This window comes from Molossus molossus, unplaced genomic scaffold (genome assembly GCF_014108415.1).
Source record: "Molossus molossus isolate mMolMol1 unplaced genomic scaffold, mMolMol1.p scaffold_m16_p_15, whole genome shotgun sequence".
Lineage (NCBI taxonomy): Eukaryota > Metazoa > Chordata > Mammalia > Chiroptera > Molossidae > Molossus > Molossus molossus.
The window spans coordinates 15,836,933-15,861,021 of NW_023425350.1; the positions used below are offsets into that span (position 1 = coordinate 15,836,933).

The 24,089-nt window shown below is 41.2% G+C and overlaps 1 protein-coding gene and 1 pseudogene across 1 annotated transcript in view; one reads left to right on the forward strand and one right to left on the reverse strand.

The window, feature by feature from the left end:
* Nucleotides 1-11,805: 11,805 nt before the first annotated feature.
* On the reverse strand, nt 11,806-13,183 carry LOC118631117 (annotated as a pseudogene).
* Nucleotides 13,184-13,884: 701 nt separating this feature from the next.
* Nucleotides 13,885-24,089, forward strand: part of SELENOI (selenoprotein I) — a 43,554-nt gene continuing 33,349 nt past the window's right edge. The window contains exon 1 of the mRNA XM_036263462.1: nt 13,885-14,007. Coding sequence (XP_036119355.1) covers nt 13,951-14,007 — 57 coding nt within the window. The 5' untranslated portion in view covers nt 13,885-13,950. The remainder of the gene's footprint in view (nt 14,008-24,089) is intronic.

The window sequence follows — 24,089 nt, forward strand, 5'->3', positions numbered from 1 at the left end:
GGCTCAGTGAAGCAGTCCTCAGAGCCCTCCCTCTGCTGCATGATGCAAATGTCCTCCAAGAAAAGCTGGCTGGGCAGGGCACAGATGGGCTGGGAGGGAAGAGCGGAAGGGAGCCAGGGCTGAATTCACAGAGGAAGTGCTTCAGCCTGTGACTGAAACAAATGGGCATCCAGGTCACTATGGGGCCACCTGGAGCCCACATGCCCCCCTGAGAGGAGTCTGCCCAGATTCCCCCTGGGTCTGGACCAAGGACTCGGTGAGCAGGAGAGAACTTAGGGGTCCTAGGTCACAACCAGCAATGTTGATAAGTCCGTTTCAGTCACGTCTACATGGATCTGGGAAATCTGGATTGTTCTGGGTCTCCCAGGAACTGGATCACTGATCAGAGTCAAGGTTAGAAAAGACAAACATTAGAGCCGATGGCTATCCTCAAATTGTTTCCAGATGGACAAGACTCCTAAGTGTAACAAAAAATCTGGAAAAATACTAGAAGAAATTATCAAGTAATTTCACAAAATAATTATGAAGTGAAGGCTTTCCTAAACAAGACACAAAGCCCAGAAGCCAGAAAAAAAAGAAAATAGACTGCCTAAAAAGATTTAAATTTGGGATGAAAAGAATGTTAGGTTAAAAAAAAGCAAAAAACAACACATTTGTAGTATAATGATTGCATAAAGAGCTAATTTTTTTTTTTTCAATTACAGGTGACATTCAATATTATATTAGTTTCATAGTGGTTAGGCATTTATATAACTTACAAAGTGATCTCCTTAATAGCACCATACATAGTTAGTACAATATTATATTCCCTATGTTGTACTTTACATCCGTGTGTCTAGTTTGTAACTGACAATTTATACTTTTAATCCCTTCACCTTTTTCACCCGGCCCTCCTTTGCCCCCCCCCAGGCAACCTGTTCTCTGTATCTATGAGTCTGTTTCTGTTTTGTTTATTTTGTTTTTTAGATTCCACATATAAGAGGAATCATATGTCATTTGTCTGTCTCTGTCTTCCTCATATTACTTAGCATCATACCCTCTAGGCCCATCCAAGTTGTCACAATGGTAAGATTTCATTATTTTTTATAGCTGAGTAATATTCCATTGTGATATGTACCAATTCTCTTTATCCACTCGTCCACTGATGGACACTTAGGTTGCTTCCATATCTTGGCTATTGTAAATAGTGCTGCACTGAACAAAGGGATGTATATATCTTTTTGAATTAGTGTTTTGGAATTCTTCTGATAAATACCCAGAAGTGGAATTGCTGGGTCGTTAGGTAGTTCTATTTTTAAGTTTTTGAGGAACCTCCATATTATTCTCCATAGTGGCTGCACCAATCTGTAATCCCATCAACAGTGCATGAGGGTTCTCTTTTTTCCACATCCTCGTAAACACTTGCTGTTGTTGATTTATTGATGATTGCCATTTTGATAGGTATGAGGTGATATCTCATTGTGATTTTAATTTGTATCTCTTTGATGCTTAGTGATGTTGAGCATCTTTTCATATATCTATTGGCCACCTGTATGTCCTCTTTGGAAAAGTGTCTATTCAGGTCCTCTGCCCACTTTTTAACTGGATTGTTTGTTTTTTTTTGGTGTTAAGTTGTATACGTTCTTTATATATCTTGGATATTAACCCCTTATTGGATGTATCATTGGTGAATATCTTCTCCCATTTGGTAGGTTGTCTTTTTGTTTTGTTGATGGTTTCTGTTGCTGTGCAAAACTTTTTAGTTTGATGTAGTCTCATTTGTTTTTCTCTTGTTTCCTTTGAAAGGGCTAATCTTATTAACATAAAAATTTTAATTGTATACATCAGGAAGATAGAAAATAAGTGAAAAATAGGAACAGGCAGTTTACTAAGAAAGAAATATAAATAATTTGATAAACATATAAAAACATCCAACTGAAGATATAAGAAATGCAAATAAATAATAATAAAATACTCTGTGAGCTACCAATTATCAAAAGACAAGATATTGATTATATTCAGTGTTGACAGAAATGTACTTGTACATGAGTACAAAAATATATGTATAAGGATGTTCAAGGTAGAGTTGTTTCTAATGGCAAATGAGTTATGTTTGTTCCAAAGGGATAGGTTAAGTAAATGTGGGGTTTCCAAAAAACAGAGCATTGTGTGTATGTTGGGGGGGGGGAGGGGGAGTAGCTCTAAGAGGCCTTAAATAATTTTGTATTAAATCAATCAATCAATAAATGAAGCACATCAAGACATTAACAGGATTTGTATCTTTTTCTACTTTTCTATATTTTTAAATTTTGTATTCTATAATGGAAAAACTTAATAAAAATATCAAATCTTACAGTCTCAACTTCTTTCTCATATACCAACCAGGTTCAGAGGCCTTCAGTTATGCCCAGGTGTCACTGGTGGTCAGAAGTATCCACGGGGCCGAATCAGGTCTTTGGCCTAGGGTCGGGTCCAGACAAACAGGTACTTATTGCTGCCACCTACCTACTCCCAAGTCCAAGGTCAACCATAAGGCTCTTGACTTTTGTCCCTCTATATACAGAACGATATTTTAAAACCTATAATTTTTTACCCCTGCTGACAGTTTTTCCGAGCTCCAAACTGTACCCTAGTCAAAGAAAGTTCCCTTTCCATTCCTTAGTGCTTTGATCCCTTTGGGCCCTGTCAGCTGGCATCTTGATAACAAAGGTTTGCAATCCTGGCTTCTCTTATCTCTTTAGGAACAAGTTATCTTAAAACTTCCTTTACTATATAAGCTATTAATAGGTTACTAAAGAATAAAGGTAACTTAGACCTTTATCCCATATGAATCCTAACTTCTCATTTTCTTTTCGCCTGACGTGGCATTCAATTATTAGAAATATTAAATGGTAAATTGTTAAGAGTGGGAAGGGGCGTTAGCTCTCTCACTTTACAGAAAGGAAGAGGAGCCAAGAAGGGAAATTGAGTTGCTAAAGATCACACAGCTAGCAAGTGGCAGAACCCGAAGACCAAAGGCCAGGCCTTTGAGTCTAGAGAATCTAGATAGAGCAATTTAAATATAGACTAATTGGAACTTCTGGCTACAAAATGGATTAAAAATAATATTAGATAGAATTTGATTCTACAAGGAAAGCAGTTCTTTAAAAAGTCTTCCTGCGGAGGAAAGGAAATGAATATAATATAAAAATAGGTGGTTATGGAAAGTGTGTGCATAAGAATCAAGTAGTCCTTGGAAAGTCACCTCATGAATACCTTACTTATCTAGAGGTCCTTTATTCAGCAAATTTGACCATTTGGAACACAGCTGAGATCTATAAGGAACCAAAGAAGGTCTGTGAGCAGCCACAGAGGTCATAGAGATATTGTATTGAAGGGTGTACCTGGATCCATTAGGCAAGAAAAAGAACTAAAAGGCATCCAGATTGGAAAATAAAAGTAAAATTCCTTTTTTTTTTTTTTGGTACATGCCCCTAGCGGGAACCGAACCCGGGACTCTCTGGTCCGCAGGCTGACACTCCAACCACTGAGCCAAACCAGCCAGGGCAAACATACAGTTCTTTATTCACAGATGACATGACCTTACATTTAGAACATCCTAAAGAATCCACTAAAAAACTATTAGAGCTAATTAAAGTTCAGTAAAGTTGAAAGGATATGAGAGCAATAGGCAAAATATCATAGTGTATTTGTGAAACTTAATGAATGAAACCTCATTTAAAATGTAGTCAGATTTGCACCCTGGCCGATTTGGCTCAGCGGTTAGAGCATTGGCCTGTGGTCCAGAGAGACCCGGGTTCGGTTCCCACTAAGGACACATACCTCGGTTGCAGTTTGTCCCTGGTCCCCTTTGGATCTAAGGGCACATACCTCGGTTGCAGTTTGTCCCTGGTTCCGTTTGGATCATATGGGTGGCAACCACTCGATGTGTCCCTTTCACATCAATGTTTTTTTTTTTTTCTCTCTCTCTCTCCCTCCCACTCTATCTAAACAAAAAATGGAAAAATGTCCTCAGGTGAGGATAAAAAAAAAATGTAGTCAGATTTGGGCACAGAGATCATGACAATTATTATGAAATATGGTATTTTAACAGTGTGCAGAGAGAAACAGAACGTACACAGCTGTTGATTCAGTTACATTAACAGCTAATTAGCTAATCCTTGGATGAAATAGAAAGTTCTAATATAGAAAGTATTTGCTTCAAATTGTTTGATGCCAAGAAAATTAAAAAGAAAAAGAAAAAAAATTGTTTGATGCATGAAATACTCGATCTGTAAAGTATATGATGATAAGAGGCACTTTAACACAAAGCCAGGTACTATGTATGTCTTCATAAAAACTAAGGATATTTATGACATCAAAAATCTAAAGTGCTCTGCCTCTCTGGAGCATGCTCAGAGAGGTGTGCATCTCCTAAACTCTAAGAGTCCCCACCAGACTTGCCAGGAGAGCAACGGGCAGCAGCATGTTACAAGAAGAACGGGCCCTGAAGATAAGGCAGCCCGGAGCCCAGATCAAGGACAGAACCTATCTGAAGGGAGACTGTTCTGGGGCTAATTTTTGCAAGGACAGTGAAAGAAGCAGACCCTGGGAACTCACTAGGTTTAGTTTTTTTTCCCACCTACTAACCCTATATAAGAGTTTGTTTGAAATGAAATGGCTCAGAGCAGAATTTACAGGGTGAACATCTGCTCTCCCCATACTGCTGGCATTATTGGAATAAATGCACATATATGATTCAACCTTGTCTCTGCTTAATTTGGCTCAAGTAGTGACAGGCAGTCTCGAAACCATTGTGTCAGTTATTAGTTTCTGGCTCCTCTTTCTCTTCTTCTAGTTTTCTTTCTCAAGTAAGATCAGTCTTGATAAGTCCATTCCTAGGTGGGAAGGCAGGGATGGTAATTTTAATGTCCAGAGAGACTCCCGAACCCCGAGCAGAGAACAGGGGGCTGTGGGCCTGTGAAGTGCCCGTCTGAAAGATAAAATCTGAAATTCACTCAGGCAAATGTGTCCAGCCTTCATGGTTTGTAATGCAAAACCCACAGTATTTTTATTCATTTTCCCCCTGCAAATATTGTATCATTTCTCCTTGCCTGCTTTCAAGATTTTTTTCTTTGTCGTTAGTCTTTAGCAGTTATTGTGCTGCCATGTTTATAACCCCATAATTGCCCTGGCCGGATTGGCTCAGCGGTTGGAGCATCGGCCAGCAGACCAGAGAGTCCCAGGTTCGGTTCCCGCTTAGGACATGTACCAAAACACACACACACACACACACACACACACACACACCCATAATTAATAATTGGGAAATTATTGTGCTACTCCATAATTGATGATTGGGAAAGTCACTGTGTGCCCTCTAGACGAACCTGTTTAGTCAAAATAACCTCAGTTAATTGGAATACTCCCTGAACCAAGAAATTGTTGGGAGCTGGCTACTGTCTGACAAAGTCCATGGAGCCTGGAGGCCTTGAGTCAGAGACTCGACCTCCCCCCCAATCTCAAGGAATTGGGCTTGCATTGTGTTTGTGCAGCTCTGAGCTAAGTGTGATCCAATGTACCTTGAAATATCTGAAATGCCTGGGTGTTCCTGGGTGTTCCTGTTATCCGTAAGGCAAACTAATTCTATACAGCATTGCTGCGGCCCTGGGCATTATATCAAGAAGATCCTATTTTCTGTAAGGTATAAAAGGCATGGAATAAAGCATATCGGGCTGATTCCGAAGACTGTCACGGGGGTGTTCGGAATCAGACACGGGCCGGCTAATTAACGGCTCTTATTTGGACTTCAATTCTCTAGTGGTCTTTCTTTGACTCTGTTGTGCCACAACATTTAGAGGCCCCAGGACTGGTCTCCGAGAACTTGGGATCAGTCGCCAACAGGCTTTGCTCTCTTATTTGGCTTTAATTTGGCTCTGGTGGTCTCTCGGTTCTCTTGCGCCACAACATTCTGATGTGTCTACTGGGCTTTCTTTAGACTCATCTTGTTTTGGATTCACTGAGCTTTTTTCCATCTGTAGGTTTATGTCTTCCCTCAAATTTGAGCATTTCGGCCATTATTTCTTCAAATATTCTTTTTTTTTTTAAAAAAATTTTATGTTATTATTATTCTTTTTTGTTAATCCTCACCTGAGGATATTTTTCCATTGATTTTTAGAGAGAGTGGAAGGGAGGAAGGGAAGGAGAGAGAAACATTCATGTGAGAGAGACACATCGATTGGTTGCCTCCCGCATGACCCTGACTGAGGCTGGGGATCTAACCTGCTACTCAGGTACGTGCCCCTAACCAGAATTGAACCTGTGACCCTTTGATCCTCAAGCCAATGCTCTAACCACTGAGCAAAACTGGCCAGGCCAAATATTCTTTTCTGCACCATATTTCTTCTCCTCTCTTTCTTGGACTCAAATGAGACAAATTTTAGGCTTTTTTGGTATTTTCCCATAGACATCCCTGCACCATGGCATTGTTCAGTTTTTCAATCTTTTTCCTCTCTGTTGTGAACAACAGATGTGATTCAGTTAAGGATCTTGAGATGGGAGATTATTCTGGCTTACCTTAGTGGGCCTAATGTAATCACAGGTCCTTATCAAAGGGAGACAGGAATACAAGAGACAAAAAAAGAGATCTACAACAGAAGTAGAGGTGGGAGTGACTGGATTTGAAGATGGAGGAAGGGACCATGAGCCAAGGAATGCAGGCAGCCTCTAGAAGCTGGAAAAGGCAAGAAAATGGATTCTTCCCTGGAGTCTCCAGAAGAAATGTAGCACCACTGACATCTTGATTTTAACTCTTTGAGTTTTCTTTTAGACTTCTGACCCTCAGAATGGTAAAATACTACATTTGTTTTGTTTTAACCTATAATTTTGTAGTAATTTGTTACAGAAGCAACAGGAAACTAATACAGATCCCATGCAGTAATTTAAAAATGTTTTGTTACTATATTTTTCAGTTTGAATCTTTCCATTTGGTTCTATATACTTTCTATTTCTTCACTGAGACTTTTCATTAATTTCCAGAGTGTTCCTACTTACCCATAACATATTTAGAATAGTTGCTATAATGTCTTTTTCTGATAATTTCAACACCTGTGGCATTTAAGCATTGGTGTCAGTTGATCTTTTTTTTTTTTTTTTCCAAGTGTAAGGTGAGATTTCCTGGTTCTTCATATGCTAAGTAATTTTTTATTGTGTCCTGGACATATGAGACCATGGATCTTGTTTAAACCCTATGTAAAATGTTGATATTTTTGTTAATTGGCAATTGAGTTGGCTTGGTTGAGGTCACAAGTTCTGACCAACCTACTGTGGACTGTGTTTTCAAAATCACTTTCCTTGTAAAAGTCTTTGTAGTGCTATTTAGATCTACTGCATGTATGTGCCACCCAGTGGCCAGTCTGGGACCCTGGTGATGATCTATTTCTTAGTGTAGTTCTCAGTCTTTGGTATGCTCTTTAGGGTCAGATCCATGCATGTACAACTGGGAGATGATCTCAAAAGTCCATAAAACTTTATGGGATGATCTTCCTGAACATCTCTCTCAAATTACTCAAGTTTGCCTGAAATAGCTCTAAGGTAGTATGCACATATTCTTTCTGCCATTGATGAGCAGATGAAGATGTCCACATCAAATGACACTGATTACTCAATGAAACTGTGATAGAATGTCTATGTCCTGTAAACTCAGGAACATGGTGACATTTTATTTTGTCTCTGTCATGGTAGAAAGAAAGCTTCTCAGGTTTGTCATAACTCTTAAATGGCCCAAGAACTTTGTCATCCATGAGTAGTAGAATAAATAAGTACACTGTAGACAGTTTTACAATATACTACCATGCTTTAAAACTACACAGAAATTAAAGTGAATAAACTAGATCTATATGTATCAATATGGATCAATTTCAAAACAATGTTAACTGTAAAGATTGTTGCAAGAGTGTAGGAATAGTGGGATACTATTTAAGTACACACACACACACACACACACACACAATCATACTATATTGCATCTGGATATGAACATATGTAATAAAAGTAAAAAATATGGTAAGAACAATAAACAACTACTTCAAGATAATGTTAACCCTTGGGGACAAAAGAGAAAAAATGGTAAAGAGCTGGAGCTTTAGCTGAAGCATTAAAAAAACCCAAAACATTCTGAAGTACATATGGCAAAAGATGAACATCTGTTAATGCCTGGTGGTACTTTATGGATACAAGTATATTACTTTGTAGATATTATAGTTAAAATGAATGATGATGACAATGGTGATTAATAGAGGAATGAGAACCTTTCCTGGTGCTGACTGTTAAGAGAGCACTGATTCATCCTTATGTTTTTTTCTACTAAAAGATAAGTTTCTGGCCCTGGCCGGTTTGGCTCAGCAGTTAGAGCGTCAGCCTGCGGTCCCGAGAGACCGGGGTTCGGTTCCTGCTAAGGGCATGTACCTCAGTTGCAGTTTATCCCCGGCCCTGGTTGGGTCATGTGGGTGGCAACTACTCGATGTGTGGGTGGCAACTACTCGGTGTAGTCCCTTTCACATCAATGTTTCTCTCTCTCTCCCTCCCACTCTATCCGAACAAACTATCAAAAAATGTCCTCGAGTGAGGATAAAAAAAAAAAGATAAGTTTCTGGATGTAATATAAAATATGTAAATTATATATTTGTATATTACTGTCTATTATAATATGTATATTATATATTTCACAGATACCTTCTTTCTTCTAGTTTGAATCATTTTAATATTTAAAAACAAAAAGTGAGTGCTGTTTTTTTCTATTATTTTTATAAATTTTATTTTTAACACATATACAGAGGTCTAATAGCCAAAATGCACAGAGGAAATGAGCTTCTGCTCTGTCCCCCACAGTCCCATCCTGTGGTTGACACTGCTGTGGGCCCTCCCTCATCCTGTCCAACACACAAAGGTATTTACCATGGCTGCTTTACCCTAAAGCTGTAATGTGTTTGCTCAGTTTCACATTGTGTACATGTCCCTCCTCAACATCTCCATTCCAAAATAAAAGCCAAACAGTTGGTTTTTTTTTTTTTTGGTATGTGCCCCTAGTGGGAACTGAACCCAGGACTCTCTGGTTCATAGGTCTATGCTCCAACCGCTGAGCCAAACCAGCCAGGGCCCAAACAGTTGTTAAAGGTCAGGGTATATCTCTCCCACTGACATCAGTTCCTACCCTGAAATGGGAGAGGGAGGGGGATCTTCTGGTTAGGAGCAAGTTAGTGAAAAGGGTGGGGTGACTAGAGTTGGAGGAATGGTCTGCAGAAGACATAGGTCAGGAGGACATAGAAGGCACAGATGAAGTTGGTACTCTCTGTGTCAGATAAGTTACGGAGAATTCTCACCAATTTAAAATATATCAGTGTGTTAAAATTTAAAATAAAAACATAAGTAATCCAAATAATCAGCAATTCAAACACTACTAAATTTCACATTTTCCCCACTAAGACAGCTCATATATAGCAGTAACAATGTAGATCTTCCCAGGAAGTGGAGGTAGAGCCCCTGTATTCTTCCTGACAACCTTGTTTGGACCCTAAAAGGACCCTAAGATGCCACAGTTACTGCATTTGCAGCTGTTCAGCCTGGAAGACACCAGGAAGAGCCAGGGGCATAAAGGAAGTGGCTTCAACCCTTAGGGCTGCTCTGGACAAGCTGTACATTTTTTTGAGCCACAAAGACGGAGAGGTCAAAAGTGGCCCTGGCCTTGAATCTGGTTTCTTAGGGAACATTTCTCTCAGACTCCATGGTCTATCCTACAGGGTTTCATCTAGTTCCTGTTATCCTCTTCCAGCTCCTCCTCAGTTTTCTGTCACCTTTTCAGAGTAGTTCCTTCCCAGAACCAGGGCAGTGCAGTAGTGCCTGTGGTTGTCAGGGACCCCAGCCACAGGTGCCTTCTTTCTTTTTCTTTCTTTCTTTCTTCCTTTCTTTCCCTTCCTTCCTTCCTTCCTTCCTTCCTTCCTTCCTTCCTTCCTTCCTTCCTTCCTTCCTTCCTTCCTTCCTTCCTTCCTTCCTTTCCTTCCTTCCTTCCTTTCTTTCTTTCTTTCTTTTAATGTTTTTATTGATTTTTTAGAGAGAGGGGAAAGGAGAGAGATAGAAGCCTCCATATGAGAGAGAAATTTTGATTGGCTGCCTCCTGTATGCTCCCTATTGGGGATCGAGTCCACAACCCTGACTGGTGGGAGCTGAATGGGGACCTCAGTCCATGGGATGACGCTCAATCCACTGAGCCACACTGGCTGGGCCACAGGTGCCTTCTTTTATGAGAGAATTATTTCTTCTAATACACACTTAGGCGTTCATTTCTAAAAGGAAAGTCTTTACTTCTAGCACATATAAAAACTAAAGCACTTATACAAGAGATGTGATTTTAAAAAATTATCTGTAAAAAGTGCTTTCGCTTTTGTTCTTCTTTGGCTTTTACCTATTATTATTTTTTTATCCTCACCCGAGGACATTTTTGGATATTTTGTTCAGATAGAGTGGGAGGGAGAGAGACAGAGAGAGAGAAACATCAACGTGAAAGGAACACATCGAGTAGTTGCCACCTGCACAACCCAACCAGGGCCGGGGACAAACTGCAACTGAGGTAAAGGCCCTTAGAGAGAACCAAACCTGGGTCTCTTGGGACCACAGGCCGATGTTCTAACCATTGAGCCAAATTGGCCAGGGCCTTATTATTTTTATTTGCAAGCCTTATTCCTTTGTAGCAATTTGGGCTTTAGAGTCCAACTTAGGGCCTTAATTCTTTATTTCAAATTTCTCTTGAGAAGTTGTTATTTCACTTTCTGCTGATTACATACCTCCTGGTTTCAAGAGGAAACTGGCTGGTGGCTTCTCGAATGATTCCTTTAGCCTTTCCTATTCCTATTCTCATGTCAAACCAAAAAGAGAAATCCAATACCAGTAACTTGCTGACACTTACATCAGGTATTATATCTCTTACCTTGTAAGAATCTTATACTTTAGAAGGGAACACAAGACATGTAGAAATAATAATATACTTGGCATATACTGAGCTTCCAGTAGGTATTTATTGAATGAATAAATGAGATCTCACAAGAGATCTCACAATAACTACCCTTCTTTCAGAAACCCAGAGAGATCTAGAGGTTTCCATAGGTAGTGGCTTTTGATACTAAAGTCCTCATTTCATGTTGGTTGACCACTTTGAGCCGTGGAATTACAGGTTTTCCCTGTTACCCCAAAGTAGAGTGTTCCTATGAAAACTTGCATAAGATAAAATGGTATAAAGTGAAAAATTAATCTATGTGGAAAAATTTGAGTGTTCCCAGACTCCCAAAATAACCAAATCATATCAAATAACACATAAAACTGAAAATAATTTTACCACAGGCTAACTGATATAAGCAAAAGTTCCTACCACATCTCATCAATAGTTTGTCAATGAAACAAATGTCCAAAGGTGTAGAGAACTTTTATGAGTTTATTTGAGCCCAGCTGATGACAACTGCTGGGAAGCAAAATCCAGCAGATTGAGAAAATGCTCTGGAGAATGGCAGGTTTGCAGCTTATTTTATACACTAGAATCAAAGAGGTGGCATAAGAAGGGTTTACATGAAATCCATTGTAGTTGGATTGAGGGGAGGGAGAAAGCAGAGTGGGGAAATCTCTGGGATAGGCTAAAAAGTTAAATGGAGAGACACATACTTCTTTTACATTGGTGGGTACATGATAGTTAATTACCATTTACAGCATATCAAGATGGTATTCAGCAAACAGATAACAATGAGGGGTTCTGTGATCTCTTGATCTGGTGCAGTGGATGTGCTCCAAAAGGTCTGGAAAAGGAGAAAGGCATGACATTTCAAAGACATGGTTATCTTAGATGCACGACAGTAAACAGGCTTGCTTAAGGTAAAGATTGACCTTTGTCAAGGAAGCTACAGGCCTAGTATGTGACTACTGCCATGATTTGCTTTTAGTTAGGATTTTTTTTTTTCATCCCACAAGAAGTCATAACTTTATTAATGAAACAGTACAAATTTCAACCAAGCTGCAGTAACTCTCTCGAAACACCAAAAAAAAAACAAAAACAAAAAAAAGAGGTTGTACTTTTTAGATGGTTACATTGTTAATTACATAATAGCATTTTCAATATCATTACTATTGTTCTTCAGGGCTCGGACTGCCTTTGCTCTTGACACATTTGCTTGTGACATGACCAATTCTATGTCCTTAACTTCCACACCTGTTTCATCAACCTCTTCTTCACTCTCCTCTTGTTTAGTTGGAGTCTGTGTATTTTCTTGAATGTTTGAGACAGCTTCACCTTGAATTTCGAATTTCTCAGCAGCTGCTAGCTGTGCTTGCTGAGATAAATCCTTGATCTTGGCTTCCCCCAAAACTATGTAGTTATCTGAAGCTGAGCTCTTGTAGACATCTGGTTTTGTGATGACAAAGAGCATGTTCTTAGATTTCCAGATAGCGACCCTAGTAACCCCTGTAACCTGTCGAGGACCCTGTTTGGACATAGCCTTCCGTGGCTTCTTTTCACTCTGGCTCTGTTTTGCTTTACTGACTGGTTTTTCATCGACTTCGGTTGCTGCCTCCAGCTGGGCTTGTTGTGTGGTTGCTTGTGTGCGTCTTGTTCCTCGGGCGCTGGTTCTGATTCATCACTGTCAGACTCTGTTCCAGAGCCTGTCTCAGCCTGGGGCTGTGGCAACTCGCTCTGCAGCAGGGACGGTTTCCGTGGCTTCACCGGGTATTTTGCGCAGTGAACGCGGAACCAAGATGGCGGCAGAATGAGCTAGTTAGCGATTTTAACGTTCAACTACGTGGTTCCTTTCAGTCTCGGCTTGTGGGGCTTGACAACCCCCCCTGAGCTTGTCAAGGTTAGTGTGTGACCCCTTTTTTTGTCCATTTATAAGGAAGCACAAAGAAAGAAACCGTTATTTGAGGAACTGCTATACTAATATATTTCTTTCCTAAAAGCAAGTGTACTAATTTGAACTTTTGAAAAGCAGGGGATACCTGTAATAATCCTGGGTTAGGTCATCTGAACTTTGATTTTATTGCTATTACTAAATTTTATTATTAGATTGACACACTAGCCATCCATCTAGTTTTCTTTCTACAACTGGCTCCAGTTATGTAAACACACTTCTTTCAAACGCATTTAAGGACCACCAGACTCAAAGAACAGTGCCTGGATCTGGTCGGGAGACATTAGCGATCACCTTTCGGAGCACTGCCAGAGTCGCGTGGGGAGAGACGGTCCAAGGTTCACGCGCTGACGGGGGCTTGTCTCCAGCGCTCTTTCACGCCCCTTTACCGACTGCAAAAAGCGTCTCACCGGTTTCTCTGCCTCGTCGCGTTCAGTAAGCTCGTACTGCGTGCACCTGCCCCCGCCACCCCGGCCAATGCCAGAACTCGAAGCGGGGTAGGCACAGACCCTTTTACTTCTGCTCTTTCACGGCTTGAGGGAACAAAGCCCTTTTCCCTGAGATACTGCTGAACTAGTTCGCACGCAATTACTCTACCCTCAAGATAAAAAGGGTAGCCAAGACCCCCACGCAGTTTGGACCCACCCTTAAACCGGAGCCAGGGGCAAAGCCCCTTGGGAAGTTGACCTTTCACCTCCTCTCTCTCCTCACCTCAGCTCACCCAATTTTGACGTTAGCGAATGAAGCGACAGAGAGACCTGGTAGGCGGGACTTGGTGTTGCTCTTTTCACGCTGATTGGACTGCGACGGCGTGAGGGTTGGTTTGCGTCAGCCGGCTAGCGTCCTTCCCTCGGTGGGCGGGGAGAAGTGAGGGCTGCGCTTGCGCAGTGGGAGGTGGCAGAGTGGCTGAGGGGGATACGCATGCGTGGTGGGCGGAGCTCGGCTCTTTTTACCAATATTAGCACCCTCGTTCTGCCCAGGCTAGGGCTGGTGTTTCCGCACCTCGTTGTGAAGGGTGGCTGCGGACTGGCTTCTCGGTGTTTGGGTCATCATGGCTGGTTACGAATACGTGAGCTCGGAGCAGCTGGCTGGCTTTGATAAATACAAGGTAGTGCGGGCCCCGCGGATGCCCCTGTTCCTCCTCGTCTCTTCCAGGTGGCTGAGGAGCTGGCACGGACCGTGTCACCTTGTGCCGCGTGGTTCAGGGCGGGCTGGCGGGCGTTTCTCCGGGGGTCCTGCCGAGTCCTGGGTCTTTGGAGTCGGGGTGCGTGGGAGCACCCTAGCCTCGCCTTCCCGACTTGGTACCCTCCCAGGGATCGCCCTTCCCTTCGGAGATCGCTCGACGAGAGTAGAGCGAGAGAATTCCCTTCGCTTCTTTACTTCATCATCATTATTATGTTTTAGCCCCCGAGAGGTGATATACAGTTCCTGTATGTAGTGTGTTGTCTTCGTTTTAATGAAGTTTCTGCCCGCTTCTCTTGTATTCAACTCCAGAGATGGAGATGATCATCTGGCAGATGAGGCCCGGGGAGAGGGAGTGACTACTGAGGCCATACTGCTGGTGCACCCCACTTCTCCCCGTGGAGAGGCCTCTGCAGCAGCTTGTGGCGCTGGGGCTGCCAGATGAAGTAAATGTACACAGGGAAGAAGTATGTAGTGGAAAGAGCGCGCGCGGGTTTTGGAATACATGTAAACCTGAAACCAAACCTGACACCAAATCCAATGTCTTCATTGGCTTTGGGCCAAATAATAGTGTCTACCGTGCAAAATGATTATAAGACGTTGAGAAGCTCCTTGCTTCTCATAATGGGCGTCCTGTAAATGCTTAAATTTCCCTCCACATCTGGTTCATCGTCATTGCTCTCATACCAGTGAATAATTCCTCTATCCATCTTTTTGTCCAAGTGTGAGATCTGTGTAGTGACTTTTCATCCTGATTCCTTTACCCCACCCGCCACATGCTGTATGTTCTATCATTTTTAGCTTAAACTAGAAGATTGGTTCCATTACCACACTCCTTAAGTAATGTTTTCATTTTGGAATAGTTTTAGAATATTTTATTACAGATTTTCTGAAAAATTGTGAACATAGTACAGAGTTCCCATATATAACACACCCAGTTTGCCACATCTTGTCACAATGCATAAACCAATATTGATACATTATTAACTGAAGTACATATTTTATTCAGATTTCCTTAGTTTTTAACTTAATGTTATTTTTCTGTTCCAGAATCTCATCCAGGATACCATATTACATTTAGTCATCATTTCTCCTTAGGATTCTCTTGGCTGTGACAATTTTTCACATTTTGTTTTCGAAAACCTTGATAGTTTTGAAGAGTTGTGGTCAGGTGTTTTGTAGACTGTTCCTCAGCTGGGATTTGCCTCATGTTTTTCTCATGATTAGATGAGGGTTATGGGTTTTGGGAAGAGGGCTACAGAGGTGAAGTATCCTTCTCATATCATATGAAGAGTACATGCTGTTGGCCTTGGCTTGGTAGCTCAGTTGGTTAGAGTATTGTACCAGTATGCCAAGGTTGTGGGTTCGATCCCTGGTCAGGGCACACATAAGAAAACTGATGAATGCATAAATATATAGAACAACAATCGATGTTTCTCTCTCATCCTTCCTCTCTCTCTCTCTCAAATCAATAAATAAAAAAAAAAAGCCCTGGCCCACCCATGTGGCCTAGTTGGTTGGGCATTGTCCTGTGCACCGAAGGGATGCCATTTCAATTTCCTGTCAGGGCACATGCCCAGGTTTTGGGCTCAATCCCTGGTGGAGGGTATGCAGGAGACAGCCAATTGATGTTTTGCTTTCACATCGGTGTTTCTCTCTTTCCCAATTCCTTTCTCTCTCCCTAAAAATCAATAAAAATATTAAGAAAAAAAAAAAGAGTACATACTGTCAACATGACTTATCACCATTGCTGTTGACTTTGATCACCTGGCTGAGGTAGTGTTTGTTAGGTTTCTTCTTGTAAAGTTACAGTCTGGAAGGAAGTTTCTGTGCACAACCCATACTTTTGGAATGGAGAGTTATGTTCTTCGACCTTGAGGGCAGAGTATAGACATAATTTATTTGGAGTTGTGCATGGAAGATTTATCTTTTCTTCTCAGTACATATTTATTTATTCAGTCATTTATATTAGTGTGAGTTCATGGATATTTATTTTATAGTTTAGGTTATAATCCAATACTTTATTTTGTTGCTCACCTACATTCATTTTTGCCCTTTAAGTCCTTTTTGTATGTTTCATAGTGATCTTAAAATATATATATATGGCCCAGCCAGTGTGGCTCAGTAGTTGAGTATCAACCCATGGACCAAGAGGTCCCTGGTTCGATTCCAGGTCAGGACACATACCTGGGTTGTGGGCTTGATCCTCAGTGTGTGTGTGGGGGGGGTACAGGATGCAGCCCATCAGTGTGTCTCTCTCATTAATGTTTCTGTCTGTCTCTCCCTCCCCTTTCCTCTTGCTCGAAAAATCAATAAAAGCATATATATATATATATATATATATATATATATATATATGCATGCTCCTGGTCACAGCACTTCTTTGCTTAAAAATCTCCACTGTCTTCCTGTTGTTCTTGGAATGAAGTCCAAAAATTTATAACATGATCTCCATGGTTCTGAATGATCTGGTCCTAGTCTATGTCCAGCTTAATGTCATGCCACTCACTGTCTGCTCCTCCCCCAGCTTTAGTAGCCATCTCTCCACCGTCTTTTTTCCAAATCTTCAATGTTATGTCTACCAGAAATGTAGGTAGCTTCCTTCCCCATTTACGTTCATCTTCGTATCTTAAATATTAATTCCTCAGAGAAGCATTCCATAACTTACTTTCACCTTAACTGTGCTCTCATAGTACCCTCTGCTTCTTTATGGAATTAGTTCTTTAATGTGTCTCCCCATTAGAATGTAATACCCAAGTGGTTAAACTAGTTTAAGGGCCACCCTGACCTAAGCATTGTGCCAACTGTGCTTACGAGGCACCCAATAAACATTTGTGGAATGAATGAATAACTGAAAAAGTCATAGTGCATTGTGTCTAACTGGAATTGGAAAAACTGTAAGGGACCTTAGAAGGTCACATGGTATATTCCTCTGCTTTCAAGCAATAATGTGCCATACCATTTTGAACTGAGGTGCTGCTGACTTGTCTTAAAATTTTAAGTGGAAAGAAGTTCCAGAGCCTTGGTAACCCAGGCCAGGGCTTACAACTTTCATTAAAGGAAGTTATTAACCCAGATAGCCTCCTTTTTTGCCTTAAGCTTTACTCCCTCTCTGTTATTTGTTTTGCACGGTAAATATTGAAATATAAAACATTTTGTTCTTTACTAGGATCTATCTTTCTGGGGAAGTGCCTGCAAAATAGCTGTTTCATTTGCAGCAGTGCTGTAATAGGGACTCTTACTTTTTCTTTTTTTTTAAAATCCTTACCTGAGGAGATTTTTCCATCTATTTTCATACAGAGTTGGGCGGGGGGAGGAACATTGATGCGAGAGAGACACGTCATTGGTTACCTCCTGCATGACCCTGGCCAGCGCTGGGGACCAAATTGCAACCGAGGTACATGCCCTTGACTGGAATTGAACCCGTGACTCTTTGGTCCACAGGCCGACACTGTAACCACTGAGCAGAACCAGCCAGGGCTCTTACTTTTCCTTATAAGCAGTCTTCTCTAGATTGATATTTTCAACTAGATAGGCGTCCTGATTTACAGAAAATTTTAGTGTTCTTTTCTTTCTTTTTTTTTAAAAAAATTCTCCCACATTTTCCCACATTTTGTTCAGATAGAGTGGGAGGGAGAGAGAGGAAGAGAGAGAGAGAGAAACATTGACACGAAAGGGACACATCGAGTGGCCGCCTCCCGCATGACCCAACCAGGGCCTGGGACAAATTGCAGCTGAGGCCTGTGCCCTTAGTGGGAACCGAACCCAGGTCTCTCTAACCGCTGAGCCAAACCGGCCAGGGCTAGTGTGCTTTTCTGTTTCTATTTCCCCCTTTTCCATGATCTGATTCCTTGTGTCTGACAGCAGATTTCCTGTCATTTTGTAAAACAAAGGTCAATTAAGCAAGCATCCAACATTTACTAATATATAGTTCATTAATGTTATTTTAGTTATAATAGGGCTTCTTTTTTAAAAAGGCAAGGGCACAAATTTATTTCTTTTAGTGGAGGGTTCTTTACTCAGCACAGCATTCATATTAAAAAGTATGAATCCAAAGGAAAAATCTGTGTGGTCAGTTTTACTGGAATGTGAGTCTCACCTAGAGATCTTTTCTTCCTGAAGATCACACATTCCCATCGTGTGGTCTTTGATAGTAAGTCATTTATGAGTGCTTACTGAATTAAAACAGCTTTACCCATAAATAGGTAAAGACTTGAAATACTCAAAAGAGCCTTTTATTCCCTGATATGACCCTGTATATTAAAGCAAAGAGGTGTAGAGAAAAATTGCTACTATGAAAGCAGCTGGTGGAAAAATTACATTGAAACTAGTTTAATTTCTCTTCCCTGGAGGTACATCTGAGAGCTACAGTTGGAAACCTGGCAGTTATTCAGAATAACTGCTGAAAGGTGTGCACACATAGAGTGGTCATTAGGTTTCTGGAATAAGGAACTGTAAGACAATTAATTTTCAGTACAGAAGAAAGCATGTATGGATTCTGTGTTATATACTCTCTCAACGCTTGTGTTCTCTGTTGTGTTACCACAATTTTATTAAGCAGTTAAATAATTAGTGTTTGCCTTCTCTTTTAGTATATGAACTCTGGGAGGGCAGGGCCTATAGCTGTGTCATTCAACATGATCAAGGTCTAGCACATGAACAGAGTAGGCTCTCAACATAGTTATTGAAGGAATGAAAGTGTAAAAGAATATAAACCATTTTAGAAGTATGGTAAAAGGGAGCTGTGCTTCTCATGAATACTGGAAGGATACTTTTCTGTTTTTTTTTTTTAACTGACGTTGTTTATTGTGTTTTTAGAGAGAGAGGAAGGGAGGGGGGAGAGAGAGAGAAACGTCGATGTGAGAGTGAAACATCGATTGGCTGCCTCCTGAGCCTGCAACCCAGGCATGTGCCCTGAGTGGGAACTGAACCTTTTGGCGCATGAGACAGTGCCCAACCAATTGAGCCACACTGGCCAGGGTTACTTTTGTATTTTGAATGTGAAGATGTCAGGGGTTTAACTACCATTGTTCTCTATTACTTATAAATGTACCTTCAGACAATTATGTTGAAGGATTTTACCCTTACGATGCTTGTCATTCCTTTCCTCTACTTATTTCTTTGGACAGGTCTTAGAGTTAAAGGATTTTCCCACTTATCTAAGGGAGAAATTTCTATTGTGATTGACCTAACTTGACCTGGGAAGGCATGATTTTAATTGATAGTGTAGCAGCTAGTTTCAAATTGTATCATTTTTTGCCATCAAATTGTATCGGTGTGCTTCAGAGAGAAAGTGTTCTGTGAAATTCTTGTTTGGTTTCAGGAATATAATGTGATGAGTTGTTTCTGCTGTTATGGTAGTTAATTAACTTAGCTGTCAACAACCTGATTATAGGAATTGTGAGCATTGTGAATTAATTATTATTACAATTAAGGTTGTAAAGAGAGACTGTGTCTTGAATGTAATGCTAAAGAACTAGAATCTGGCCTTCACCCTTACTGGTTTATACAATTTAATTTTGTTTATTCAATAAGCATTTATTGAGGGCTCATTCTTTGTCAGGTATAGCACTGGGGTGGTAAAAATTAAGCTAAGCTAAAATTCTTGCTTTCAGGGGACCCAGTTCGGTGGCATATAGACAAGTAAATAGTTATAAATGGTTAATAAATGAAGTTAGGTAAGTTCAAGGTGCTATGGAGAGGAGAAGGAAGCAGCTCCTGGAGAGAGAAAGGCTTCAGAGAAGGGATGGAGGGGAACACAGCTCAGCCTAGAAAGATGAAGGCTGAGTACGCCCCAATAATACTAGGTAAAGAGGGGAGAAAAGGCATCACAGAACAAGACAGCAATGGAGTGCAAAGGGGTAGAGGCCTGAGAGATTATTTTTGGGGAACCACAGGAAGTTAGACGTTTAGGCGTATGGTGGAGTGGCAGGAGATGAGACTGGAGAGGGGGGCGGGTACTGTCAGAGGAGGATGATTTTATTAAAAGACGCCTGGATTTTACCCTGTAGATCAGTGTTTCTATAGTCCAAGGACTATCGGCATCAGAATCCATTGGGGAAAGTGCTCTTTTTTTTTTTTATTCTCACCCGAGGACATTTTTGCATTTATCTTCAGATAGAGCGGGAGGGAGAGAGGGAAGAAGAGAGAGAAACATTAATGTGAGAGAGACACATTGACTGGTTGCCACCCACACGACCCCAGTCGGGCTGGGGACAAACTGCAACTGAGGTACGTGCCCTTAGTGGGAACCGAACCTGGGTCTTTCTGGTCCATGGGCTGATGCTCTAACTGCTGAGCCAAACTGGCCAGGGCTGGGGGAAAGTGTTTTTTTTTTATTTTTTTTATTTAAATTTTATTTTATTTTTTTTTAATCCTCACCTGAGGACATTTTTCCATATTTTGTTCAGATAGAGTGGGAGGGAGGGAGGGGAAGAGAGAGGGAGGGAGGGAGGGAGGGAGAGAGAGAGAGAAACAGAAACATCAACGTCAACGTGAAAGGGACACATCGAGTGGCTGCCACCCGCACAACCAACCAGGGCCGGGGACAAACTGCAACCGAGGTACGTGCTCTTAGTAGGAACCGAATCTGGGTCTCTCTGGACCGCAGGCCGACGCTCTAACCGCTGAGCCAAACCGGCCAGGGCAGGAAAATGTTTGTAATGGCAGATTCCTAGGCCCATTTTGGGAAATTCAGATTAGATAAATTGCCATTATCTGCATGTTAAACAAATACCTCAGATGGTTCTTGGGTACACTGTAGTGCTGTAGGTTTTAGGGAGCCACTTAAGAATTTTGAACAGGATTAGATTTTGTCATTAGGAAGCTCATCTGGCAGCTTGTAAAAAAAAATGAAGGTATGGTGGTAGAGGTAAGGGTGATCTGGAGATGGACCTCTGAGGATCCTTTTGCATAAAACTAGGTAAGAAATGAGGAAGGCCTAAATCCAAGCAATGGAAATCAAAAAGGAGTTGGGGATTCTAAAGAAGGAGGTCACAGCTGGTTTACCTGCCCACTGTATTTGGCTGGTTAACCTGCCCACTGTATTTGGCCCAGCAGATATATTTAATTTGACCCACATCTACATTTCTCTTGATAAGCTGGAATATTGGATGGACAACATTGGCCCTTCTTAACAAGAATCCCCTGAAGTTGACTAGTGCTAGCCCTCCTTAAAAAGGGTATTTGGCCCTGGCTGGTTTGGCTCAGTGGTTAGGGCGTCGGCCCATGGACCAGAGAGTCCTGAGTTCAGTTCCCGCTAAGGGCATGTACCTTGGTTGCAGTTTGTCTCCAGACCCGGTTCGGGTTGTGTGGGTGGCAGCCACTCGAAGTGTCTTTCTCACATCAGTGTTTCTCTCTCTTCCTCCCTGTCTCCTTTCTGCTCTATTGGAAGATAAATGCAAAAATGTCCTCAGGTGAGGATTAAAAAAAAGGGTATTTGTTCTCTAGTTGGCCATTTGCCTACCAGTCTATATGCTTATGCAGGTCTTTTGTTCAGTTGACCTGCCTGATCCCTGTGGACATTGAGTTTGTGATCTTGACTTATGATTTTAAGTTGGCAGAACATGGTGACTGACTAGCTGGAGGTGGTGGTGTGGGCGCCAGGGAATGAGAAATGGGGAGGAGTCTGGGTTGACTCAGGTTCTGGTAGGATGACTTGGATTGGAGATGGCAGTCACTGAGGTAAAGATTTTATAAAGCATTAACTGTGAACAGGTACCCTTGGTAACAATAGCACCTAACATTGTTGAGTCAAAAATTTAATTCTCTTGCTAGCCCAATGCAGAGGTACTATTAATATCTCATGAATAATCAGACTCATGAGAGTTTGATCCTTACAAAAGCAACAATTATAATTTAAACGATAAATGACACTGAATCTGGCAGGATAATAGTAATCTTTTGCATGAGGCATTTCTCTTAGGGCCACACTTGAAGGTATAGTTTGTGGACTTGGAATTAAAACCAAAAACACTTCATATTCTAAAGAATTACATTTGTGGATAAATTGCTGTCCATTAAAGGAATGTTTCTGTAAAGATTTAAAAGATTAGAACTCTTTTCTCCTGCTCCTGAGCCACAGTAGAAAAATGAGAAATTCTTGATCTTTTCATTTTCACTTGCTGTGATTACAAGCTGACTATAATATCATATGTTCATTATGGCATATACTTAGATAGGTTATATAGTTTTTTTTTGTGTGTGTGTGTGTGGTTTTTTTATTTTAATTTTATCTTTATTGTTGAATGTATTACAGATGTTCTTCATTTTTCCACCATTGACCCCCCTCCTCCCCACTCCCTCCCACCCTCCTCCCTTTTCCCACACTGTTGTCTGTGTCCATTGGTTATGCATATAAGTTCTTTGGTTTATTTCTTCCCACTCCCCAACCCCTTTCCCTTTGAGGTTTGTCAGTCTAGCAACCAGTTTGTTCTTCTTAATCCCTTCACCTTTTTCACCCATTCCCCCAACCCCCCTCCCATCTAGCAACCAACAAAATTTCTCTGTATCTATGAGAATGTTTCTGTTCTGCCTGTTCATTTTGTTTGTAGATTCAATTGTCGATAGATATGTATTCATTGCCATTTTGTTTGTTCATATATTTTATCTTTTTCTTCAAAAAGACCCTTCAACGTTTCATATAATAACGGTTTGGTAGTGATGAACTCCTTTAACTTTTTCTTGTCTGGGAAACTCTTTATATGTCCATCGATTCTAAATGACAGCTTTGCAGGATAGAGTAATCTTGGTTGTAGGTTCTTGCTTTTCTTTTCTTTTTTTTTTTATCCTCACCCGAGGATTATTTGATATTTTGTTCAGATAGAGTGGGAGGAAGAGAGAGAGAGAGAAACTTCGACGTGAAAGGGACACATCGAGTGGTTGCCACCCACACAACCCAACCAGGGCCGGGGACAAACTGCAACCGAGGTACATGCCCTTAGCGGGAACTGAACCCGGGTCTCTCCAGACCGCAGGCCAATGCTCTAACCACTGAGCCAAACTGGCCAGGGCGCTTTTCATCATTTTGAATATTTCTTGCCACTCTCTCCTGGCCTGCAAAGTTTCTTTTGAGAAATCAGCTGACAGTCTTATGGGAACTCCTTTGTAGGTAACTAGCTGCCTTTCTCTTGCTGCTTTTAAGATTCTCTCTTTGTCTTGAACCTTTTGCATTTTGATGATGATCTGTCTTGGTGTGAGGCTCTTGGGGTTCATCTTGTTTGGGACTCTCTGTGCTTCCTGGACTTTGTGTCTGTTTCCTTCACCAAGTTAGGGAAGTTTTCTGCCATTATTGTTTCAAATAGGTTTTCGATTTCTTGTTCTCTCTCTTCTCCTAACGGTACCCCCAAGATGCGAATGTTGGCACGCTTGAAGTTGTCCCAGAGGTTCCTTACACTATCCTCATTTTTTTGGATTCTTTTTTCTTTTTGCTGTTCTGATTGGGTGTTTTTTGCTTCCTTATATTCCAAATCAATGGTTTGCTTCTTGGCTTTACCTACTTTACTATTGAATCTGTGTGAATTATTCTTTATTTCTGTTAGTTCCTCCTTCATTTCTGACTGTGCATTCATCATTTCTGACTGGTCCTTTTTTATGCTCTTGAGGCCCTCACTAAGTTCTCTGAGGTTCTCACTAAGTTCATTGAGCATCCTTATAAGCAGTGTTTTGAACTCAGCATCTGTTGTTGCTTATCTTCATTTCGGTTAATTATTTTCCTGGAGCTTTGTTCTGTTCTTTCACCTGGGACCTGTTTCTTTGTCTCCTCATTCTGGCCGCCTCCCTGTGCCTGCTTCTGTGTATTACTTAATGAGAGGTATGGGGCTAGGGGAGACCAAGTGCTATTTGAAAGAATTTAGGAAAACCTGAAGCAGGATCCAAGACAGGCCAATCCTATGTTAAAGCAACTGGCAACAGCTTGGGTGGGTCTGAAAGTTGGGTGAGGCAAGGCCTCAGGGAATCACCAGGGCAGGGCAAACAGTGTGAGCCAGGTTGCTGGAGTCCCAGATATGG